Source organism: Dipodomys spectabilis, unplaced genomic scaffold (assembly GCF_019054845.1).
Source record: "Dipodomys spectabilis isolate Male_0828 unplaced genomic scaffold, ASM1905484v1 ptg000081l, whole genome shotgun sequence".
In the NCBI taxonomy this organism is placed as follows: Eukaryota; Metazoa; Chordata; class Mammalia; order Rodentia; family Heteromyidae; genus Dipodomys; species Dipodomys spectabilis.
This window is the reverse complement of record NW_024870758.1, coordinates 10,174,337-10,185,000: the sequence shown is the minus strand read 5'-3', so window position 1 is coordinate 10,185,000 and position 10,664 is coordinate 10,174,337. Positions and strand designations below refer to the sequence as shown.

General features: G+C 32.9%; 1 protein-coding gene across 7 annotated transcripts in view; it reads left to right on the top strand.

The window, feature by feature from the left end:
• Nucleotides 1-9,139, top strand: part of Gtdc1 (glycosyltransferase like domain containing 1) — a 355,236-nt gene extending 346,097 nt beyond the window's left edge. For 6 of the 7 annotated variants that reach the window (XM_042683442.1, XM_042683443.1, XM_042683440.1 and 3 more), the window contains 3 exons: nucleotides 2,422-2,492; nucleotides 3,197-3,288; nucleotides 8,033-9,139. In XM_042683442.1, coding sequence (XP_042539376.1) covers nucleotides 2,422-2,492; nucleotides 3,197-3,288; nucleotides 8,033-8,116 — 247 coding nt within the window. In that variant the 3' untranslated portion in view covers nucleotides 8,117-9,139. Of the gene's footprint in view, nucleotides 1-2,421; nucleotides 2,493-3,196; nucleotides 3,289-8,032 lie in introns of those variants that run through there. The other variant, XM_042683446.1, reaches the window with a different exon arrangement.
• The last annotated feature ends 1,525 nt before the right edge of the window (nucleotides 9,140-10,664 follow it).

The window sequence follows — 10,664 nt, the reverse complement described above, 5'->3', positions numbered from 1 at the left end:
ACTTATAATTGTAACTTTTTATTTTTTAATAATGAGGGATTTTTTTTTTTCCTTGCATCACACAAAAAAGTGCTGTCGATAATTAGCAGTCTTCTGTTATTAGTAGACTCAGGTGTCACAACTGTGTCTCATCCTCATTACAGTAAAAAATTTCACCTATCAGATTCATTATTGCTAGATAATGCGACTGAGAGCTTTGCAGGCCCTCCAGAAAAGTAATTCAGCCAAGCAAAATTATCAGCTAATTATATTTAGAATCAAAAGCCCAACAACTATTTGCAGATAAATTGTATGAATTGAAGTGAATAGATCTGAATATTAAGATTCATAGATTTAGCAGATGATTTGTTAATTGGAATAAAAAGGTCATTTGCTAGTCATTTTAACAATAGATCAATTGGAACCCTATTTATTATTTAACTGGTAGTGCATAAGGATCGAAATGATGAATTATTGCCATGAGATGATTTTTTTTCAAAATAACAAAACATGAGAAACTTATGAAAGTGGATGTATAAATTTTGTTTTAAATATTACAGCTTTGTTCATGTATTGTGACTCATAGTCTGGATCTAAATAATATATATAATAAGAGTTCATATTTTGACAAGTTGAAAAATACATCCAAATGAAATAGTGGTTGTTTCTTGATGAATTAGAAATATACCTATGAATAATTTACAAGTAAAAGTTGAAATCCAAAATTTTTTATTTTTTCTTTCTAAATCTAATAATTCTGTCCTCATCTTAATGTGGGGTATTTTAATTAGCAATGGTTTTTGGGACATGGCACGGTAACTACTCATGTAATGAATCAAAATGTAAGTTGGGCTATGCTTTTTCTTTCGGGAAACCGAATACTTGAATTCAAATCTATTATTAAAAAACAGATAACATGTGCGCTCTCTGAAATGCCTGTGACTTCACTCTTGATTTTATGTAATTACAAGAGAATGTTCCTGTGCATTTGCTTTTCTGTTGGCACAGTGTTTAAAAACTGAATGTCTTTGGATAAAATGCATATTTTCTTGTGGTTCATGAAATATATCACGGGTTTATTTGCGAAAAAGTTTCCTTAATATTTTACAGTACAATACAGTATGGTTTATATATGTGTGTTTGTATTACAGATTTCTATGTGTTGTACCACATATGTAAGAAAAAAAATTAACTATTAATTTGGATTCTGAAACTAATAGTTTGTACATAGAGCCTTTGCCTTTCTACTACTGTTGTTATCTTGCGTTTCTCATAATTCTCAGTCAAAACTTGGAGCCCAGTATTTCTCCAAATTTTGCAGCTCAAAGTAAATACTTCGCCTTTAAACTAATTTGTTTAGGGTAATAAAATACAGAAAACAGCACTCACTTAAAAACAGTTTAAATTTCATGTACTTTGTCACTGTAAATAAACAAGGTAAACATTGACATGACTTCAAATTAATTCTTGGGCTGAAAAAAATCTGCAGTTCAAAATAAATTCTGCCTTTGGTCAACATTTTGGATGCAATTCAAAGTTTCTCATCAAATAAACATATTATAAAAGAATGTTTTGAATTTCACTGCATAATTTCTAGCCAACAGAAATGGCAGTGGTATCTTTATTACATGTCAGATCAATAGCCATTATGTGGTCATAACACAACCATCTAGAGACAGTACCTTTCCTCTACTTAACCCTTCCCATGGTCATGTGCAGAAACTTTCCATAGGTGTCTGTGGGGAAATCTCACAATGCAAAATTTGGGTGCTTATTTGCTTAATAATACAATTATACTTTCTTGATACAATGGAAAGAAAGTGTGGTTGAATTTTTAGTACAAAAAATCAAAATCTTCATTAAAGGAATCTTCATGAGTTTTTTTTTGAACAAAGATTTACATTTTGCATAATAACAAATGGTTTCAAAGCATGAGCTTAAAATGAAATGCCCCGTCACAACAGCTTGTGATTTTTTTTTTCTGCTGTTTTTAAAAGTGCCTCAGTCATTTCTATGGCTTCAGTGTTAAAGTTAAGTAATTGCTATTTTATTTAAACATTTTTTAAATGAACATTCTGAATCTTTGCAGCATTATTAGGAAAAGCTGTCCATACTTTACTATGTTGTTACATGTGTTTATCTGCTGATTATAAAATGTGTTAAACAGTATTTTAAAAACACAAAAAAATACAGTGCTGAGCTTTGATTAATTCAGTGAACAAAACATATGCTGTTGGTTCTGTTCTATGAAATTTGTATATGATCAATAAAATCTTTTAAAAGAGCAACTTCTGCTTTTAGGATTGTACTGCCGACCTTCTATTTTGTCCCACTTAACTCTGAGCTCACACTGTTAGCTTAGACAAATAGAACCACTTTCTGTCTATAATGCTAATGGCTTTTTAAAAATATGTTTGTATCTTCTTTCTAAAATTTCTCTAGGTTGGAAGCTGTGTACTGTGGTTGTTATCCACTTTGTCCCAAAGATTTGGTTTATCCCGAAATATTTCCAGGTAGCTGCCTTAATGTGCTTTCATCTTTGTTGTGATTATTTAATACATGATTCATGCTAATTTAGAAAGTTTGAAAATAAACTTAGGCAGGAGCAATTGTTTGTTTGGCAAGTCAACATGTTAGTGTTAAGGAAAATTTTATGTGTTTTAATACATTAGAGTAAGCTTATATTTACCATCTGTTCTTTTAAGATAACAAAAAAGCTAGTTTTCAAATAGCATTCTTCATTGTTAGCATACACATCCCATAATGATAGATTTTTATAAGCAGGTCAGTGTAGCTCCAATTGCTTACAGATTTTTTTAATGATATACACTGAGAAAAATCAAGGACTGAAAGTCACACCAAATTATTTAAACAATTGACTAGTTAATAATATGCAACTGTTGTACAGGGTACATACGGCTATAGTACCAGTTCTTTGAAAAGATCCTCATCACTAAATATATCACATATGCATTGTGTTACATTAGAATAATGTATTTTAATCACCCAGAGGAGATGTCTAAACAGCACAACTACACAGTCTTATTTAGCATTAAACATCCTTGTGAGCTGAGGTAACCTTATAAAATCATGCTTAAATAATGTAAAACATGAGGCGGCACAGAGCAATATGCATTTTTAATTAGTAAAGTGACTAATATCGAGTGTGTGCTTTGAGGTTTTTGTTTCATTAAAAATGTATCTGTTTTTCCTGCAGCTGAATATCTGTATTCTACACCTGAACAGCTTTCAAAAAGACTCCAGAATTTCTGCAAGAGACCAGATATTGTAAGGAAACATCTCTATAAGGTAGCTATTGAGAAGAGATTTATGTGGCATAAATACCATATTGAAATACAAAGAAAAAAATCTTAAAAAAAACATTTAATTAACATACTAATGTTTAAAAGAAACATGCTAGGGAGGGATATTAGTTGTTACACTAACAAGGATTAATTAAACTGGATGCCAGTTGTATTAACCTAGGTCTTATGAAGTACGTGCACTTAATGCACAGTACATGCTTTTTTTAATTTATTGTTTTCTAAGATGACTGTCCTTTACATTTAGCCCCAAGAGGCTTATAAAAATGAACCTGGATTAATGTAACTCATTAGTTTAAAAGGAAGTAAAGAAGAGATTCTACAATTATACTAATGAGGACAAGCCTTTCTTTCCATCATAATGAAATCTTGAGTCCTCAAAAATTCAGGTGAATGACATTAGTGAAATTTGGTTTTGCTTTTTGAACTACTATAAAGATGACTTTCAAAAGTTGAGTATTTCTCCAGTCTTGTTTAATAACATGACATAAAAGTCCTCAGTTTGTTTAGAATGAAGATTGTCAGTCTCATCTGTGAGTGGCAAAGGCAAGAGGAAAATAGAATACATAAATAGCATCATCATTCAGCCCCCTCGTTCATTATCCTGTCCCTTATATGAATCAAAAATTTTACGTTGTTGAAATAGCCACACAAAGAGGCCCTACTGTAGCTCAAGGTAATTGAAGTAGGATAAATCTGGTTTATGAGTTTCAAAGGTGGCTCTAGGGCATAAGTAATATCCTTTTATATTCTTTGAATGTAACATCTTCATTTTGCATACATTCTGTATAGTTTACAATTTAGGAGTTTTATAACATTTTAATTTTCCTATGTTACTCATATAACCTTCTACATGAAGTACAGTTCTCTGCCTTTTATTTCTCCTTCATCATGGCCTAAAATACATATTTACATAGTGATATATCAAAACATGACTTTGTTTCTCCAGGAAACAGTTAAACTTCAAGAAAAAGAGAGAGACCAAAAATGCAATTTAACACCCAATTTCAAGCTCATTATCTTTCATTGTCTATTAACTTGGCAATGGTTCAGAAGGTAGCTCATAATAGTTTAAAATGCTGACTGCACAGTTCCAGGCTTCAGGATCACTCTGTGAGTCAATCCCATTGTATCGTCTACACACGAAGCCCCACAGAGAATGTAGGCCTCCAAGGTTTGCCCCAGTGTATCCTCATTTTTAAAGTTCAATATCAGTTTTGTTTGTATAAAACACACATTGGATAGTTTCCCATGAGATAGTCAAAGTGATTGTGAAATATTAATTGATGCATTTTCTACACATGACATGAACCTATTTTCAAAAAAAAAAAAAAGTTGATTTTTTTGTTGTTTCCAGTCCCAGTGAATTTTTGGAGAAGTATTTATGAATGTATTTCTGCCATCAAAATTTATCAGTTTTGTTTTTTTTTAAGTGTTTCTTTAGGCTAGGCCTTGTTAACTCTTTTATTCTACATCTGTGAATTTTTAACCATTTCAAAAGTTATTGCAACAAGTTGTCTCTAGTGAGAAAAGAAAGAAGCTCTATCGTTGAAGTATTTTAATACAGTTACTGCCATAACATAGCTGTAATTGTTTTACAAACAACTTCTGGAAAAATTGTGAGCGAATGTTTACTTAATGGTATGATGTTAATATACAAAATTCTTCTTCATATAACTTAAACTATACCTATGCTTTAAACATTACTTCATTGAGTTATTACCTGCTGGTACATGCATATATTTTTAGATTGTACATCACAAAATCCTCAGACTTCAGGTTTTATAAATTAGTAATTCATGCATAAGTGTTTAGAAAAATGTACTCTGTATAATTTAAGTATTTTATCATAGATTTTTAATTATGAATCTGTAAATGCCTTCATGTATGTCCTAATTCAGAGATTTTAGTGATTTTGTATCTAAAAGTTAATGTGCAAAATCAAAGAAATTAGTCCAAAATTATAAGTGGTTGAGAGCTTTATCAGGCATTATTAGGAGAAACTACCATTCTGCAAAGAGTGGAGTTAAAAATTATAGGAAGGAGCAAAATTGGCCTGATTTAAAAAAAAAAAAGATTTCTATTCAAAACAAAATAATGCCTTCTAAAGATACAATAAATTATGATAATTTTTCACCTTATGTTTTGTAAAAGTGCACATATGCATTGTAACATTTGCTTTCCCCACACACAAAAGAATTATTTTCTTCAAAGTAGTTTTTTGCCTCTTTTTTAAATACAACTGAAGAGGATCTTTTGTGTGTTCTGCAAAGAGAATGTGAGGCTTTTATAAGATTTATTCCATTGGACAGTGCTGTTTTGCTTTTATATAGCATATGCTTCTAAGATCTAAAAGTATAGAATGTCACTGAATTCTTTAATTTGTTCGTTTTACAATTTTACACCTTATTCTTTTTTGTTGTTAAAAGTTTACATTTTAAAATCATTTTAACTCCTTTTCACATAGAGTTCACTTTAGGATAGGCGTTTTCATATGGATTCACACATAGAAATTTAATGACTGGAATAAGGCTACTAACACTTGGCTTTCTTCTCACATGAGACATTATACTTTCAATATGACGAATTTGGGGGGCAGAATTTGAAACAGAATGCTAGTTACTGAAGAGCAGAAACAATTTTTTCTTCTTAAAGTGACTCCTTTTAGTACTGAATTCTGTGTCCATTATTTCTCATCTGAAATTATTTCAGTACTAACATATCAATTTGTGTGTATTCAGCTGTCCTCTCTTGTCTGTGCTTTCTCTGTCTCCCTCTGTCTGTCTGTCTGTCTGTCTGTCTCTCTCTCTCTCTCTCTCTGATATACACACGATTTTCTTAAGATCTTTAAAGAAATCCAATGTATGCACAAGTTAAATGTCTGTTAATCTTAGAATTCTAAAATAACTTCTTAAAAACATATTATACTTTCAACTTTTAAGGTATGTTCTTCTCCCTGTTAGATACATGTGTTGACCATCTAATTGCATAGAAACAATTGATTGTACTTCGTCCACTTTTTTAGACTTCTACATCTTCTTTAGAACACAACTTTCACAAGTCATAGATTGACTTCTATACTAACAATAGTTATCCTTTCCACCCCAAGCGAATCTGTCTGTATCATGAAGTTGTCAATTTTTGCCCTTTTTTACTGTATGATTTTTACCTCTTGAAATTTTTCACCTATTCTTTGAGCTTAGCACTTAATTCTTTCAGATAGTATAGTCTTTAATCATTTTATTTTTTAATGTTAAAAACATTAGTACTCTGTCAGTGTTGAAAACAGAACTAGAGTATGTTCAGTGAAGCAGTTCTATGAGATAGACAACACTTGGAGAAACAAAGAATTTATTCTTACCCTGTTTACCCTTTACTTTTATCTACAAACTGAACAATATTCTGTGTGGCAAAAAGGAATGAAATAATGTTCTTTCATTTGCATTTTGAGAATGACATAGTTTTCTTTAAAGATTTTTCAGGTGATAGCTTGATTTTTAGTTTGTCTTCCTCTTCAAGTATTGCAACAGACCAGAGAACTTTATCATCTTCTGTAATTAGGAAGAGAAAATAATTTTCAGATTTCTGCCTAAAACTAATTCCAAACAATTATTAAGCTTATAATTCAGATGAAATGCCCAGAAAAGCCATTTGTGGTTGTCGTAATTATGTCAGGCTACATCTATCCGAACCACAGCCAAGCCACTTTAAGTTTCTTTCAAGAGACGGGTTGCTTTAGAGTCCCTTTTTAATAAAAGCTTACATTCTAGATGTGAACAGAGTATTGTTCAATGGTATCAGCACTCCTCCAAAGTCCATACTTTCTCATTGAAAATGAAAACTTAAGTGCTTGTGACATTTTCAGGACTAAATTCTCTCAATTGTACCAGCAAAATTGAAGGCAAATTATGTCTCAAACATTTCCTCATATTTGTGTGTGTGTGTGTCTGTGTGTGTGTATATATGTATATAGAGAGAGCGTGTATGTGTGTGTGTATGTATTCTTTCTTCCTCTCACTCTCTTTTGCTCTTTCTTTTTCACTTCCTGCCTACATTTTTTATTTACTTTGGTTTTTCTTTGCTCTGTCCATATAAAATAAAAGCAAGAAACAGTACAGTAGGTAGGTTGATTTTATGTCAGTTTGTTTGTGTCTTTCTCTGCTCTTCTCTTGCAGCCTGGCTGTAGGTGGTTTCTTGGTTTCTATATGATTGATCTACAAATCTAGAAGAATTTTTTAATAGTTATAGCATTTTCCCCCCTGAGGTAGTGCTATAATGAATATAAACCCATTTGTAAATGTAAAGTACTATATAAATTCCCTGTAATAGAAATGGCATTTATCATGTGTCTTCACTGCTTAAAAGTAAAATTCACATTAGCAAAAACATGCTTTAAGAATATTGTGTACCTCATGTTTATAAAAGTTAAAAGTTGGATGATAAACTTCTAATAGCAATCATCCATAACATAAACTAGGAAACACACACAGAGAAGAAGGTATTCATTTGTGAAAAAATGATAGTAGCTTCTCCCTTTAGTTAATAGGGACACTTTAAACCAATCAGAAACAGAGATTTCCTGAGGAGATGGAACTCAAGAACCACTTAGTTGGTGGCTTTTTGAAATATAAGTGATGCAGATTTGCAGTATGAGTTTTCAACTTTCTCTCATGTTTCAGTGGTTCATGCTCCTTCATTGCTTTCTCTTCCCTCCTTCCCCCTTATTACAGGGTGAAATAGCTCCGTTTTCTTGGGCAGCCCTACATGGTAAATTCAGGTCTCTGCTTACAAGAGAACCTAAGGAAGATTTGTGACAGATGGGGCTAAGTCACAAACTTGCAGCCTAAGGCAGAATCTGAAGAACTTTCCAGAGTGTGCCCATATTTACCTGATCAGAGAGAAAAGAAAATCTGCAGAGGAAGCTGAGCCTGGCTGCTTGTCATAGCTGACACAGAGCCATCTGCCACAAACCTGTGGCGGCTTCAGATCTCCAATCCCTGCCACCACCCCAACTCAAATTAAATACAGATTCCTAGAGACGTTATGATGGTTACACATGTCCTCGGCATCACATGTAGGAGACTGTTCAAAAAAAATATGTGGCCTGTTGTATAACCGCACTCATGTATCCCATATGTGGTGCCACATTGAATTTCCGGTTGAATCCGTTTTTATCCTTTGTACTGGATGACATGGTGCCTGAATTCTTTCTTTTTGCCGACACGATGGCAGCCAAACTGCAGCTTCAAACGCTCACACTTGGCTGGGTTTCTACCTGGGTTGCCAGGTTATCATCGGAGTCTTCCTGTGTCCTCAAAGGGCCACAGGGTCTGAATGCAGGCTCCGAATGTGCCCCAACTAATTGGGCAGCCACCTCAAAAATGTGGACAAAGGGCTGCTTTAGCATTTTTCCTCTAGCAAATTAATGACTCTTTGGCACAGAAATTTTTAAGTGAAGGTATTAATAAGAAGTCTGGCAGGTATTCCCATGATTCACAGAGTTACATTTGCATTCAATTAATCTTAAAGAAAGTTGCAAGATAAACAGCTGTAATTCCAACAAACATGGCAGATACAGTCAGTGGAGCCCTCTCACCCATAAAATGAACACTGAGATACTTGTTTTAATTTTTTCCAGGAGTCAAAATAGAGAAATCAAAATACTTCTAACAAAACTAGCAGTTTTGATTAAAATATTGTTCAAAAATATCTGCATCCAGCTACAAATATAATATTTGAAAGATACATCACTCATGATTCTGATAGTCTGATTCTGTATTTGTTGATATAAAAATGTTTTAAATGGTTAGATTGTGAAATAAATTTTTAATAAAGTGCCTACTGCAGTGTTTAATTAGCATATTCATTTACGTAGAAGTATGTGCATCTATCTGTATATTTCTCACTGAACATTTTCCTTGTCAGAGACAACGAATACAATTGTTTCTATTCTGGATGAACATGGATCTGTTTTGCAAATGTTTGTAAGATATTATGACATTTCCAAGATTTTCTTTGCATTCTGGAAAAGCAGGAGGTAAACATTTGTAGTCATTAAGGTAAAGTCTGTTGATAAACCATCTTCTGTTTACTGACAGGTAAATTATAACTTCCCTAGCTTTTGAAATAAATACCTTCTATGCACTGCATCGTGAGGACCCACCAGGGAGAGATAGCCAGATAAGGGCCAGTGCTTGCTCTCTGGCTTCCAGAAGACTGAGAATTCTAGCAAGCATTCAAGATGGAGTAGGCTGTGGCATCAAAGCCCAATAGAGTCCACATACTATGTGGCAAAAGCAAAAGCAAGAAATAGGTGAAAGTCAGGGAGCAAGGCATAACTGTCAGGATAGAGGCAGCCTTGCAGACCAATGAAAGTCATTCAGTCCATAAGTCCTGGAATTTCAATAAAGGAAAAAGCAGAAATTACACGCTTAGTCTTTGAACAGATTCCTCTCCACATCCAGTATGACATCCGTAGTATGTGATGGGCCACCACACCACCAGCCTCTTGCAATCTGGCAGAGGTGCTCCATTTCCGAGCCAACTGAAGATACATAAATATGAATAAGAAGTTCATAGATACTTCTCTTGGGTAAGGTTGTACTTTATGCCCTCTAACGAGATGTATCACAGATGACATATTCTAAGATAATATAGATCTTGTAGCCAAGAAACAATGCTTCGTTTTCCTGTGCATTTTTATCCTGAAAATATTATGATAGATAAAGATCCCATATGCACAACTATCCATATGTTTCCTTACCCACTGGTGGAGGAAAATTAAATATTGTTCAGCAAGTACATTCAAAATATGTAAATATAATCCTGGTTTTGGGCAAGTATAATAATGAATGTGACCTGTACATAGGGTTTTTTTCCCCCCGTACCTATTATTCAAGTTGTTTTGTCTTTACCTATGCCCATCATTCCCTTCCCATATACCTTATGATACATGAAAACTATACCTTCAGATTTGGTTCTAATGCATTTAAGCAATAGTTTTATAAATGTAGCATTCTGAACACTGCAAAAGCCATGACTGTATCTGTGTGAGTACCTGTGTACATAGATAATTGTTATTTTGTTAGTCTTGGTGGATCACTACGATTCCAGCTTGACTGATTATTTCCTGCTTCCCTTGGTTTTAGAGAAGAAATCAAATGCCCACATTATTTTTGTTTTTAGTATGTGTTTTTGAAAATTTCTCATGTATCTTTTGTTCTTACTTAATTCAATGACTTTTATTGTTTTAAAGTAAATCATTGTCTTTTAAAATTTTGTTGTTATCAAAATCTGACAAAATATCTAGAATGATTATTCAATATTTGTTATTTGTTTCTATATTTTAAATAATAAAAATTT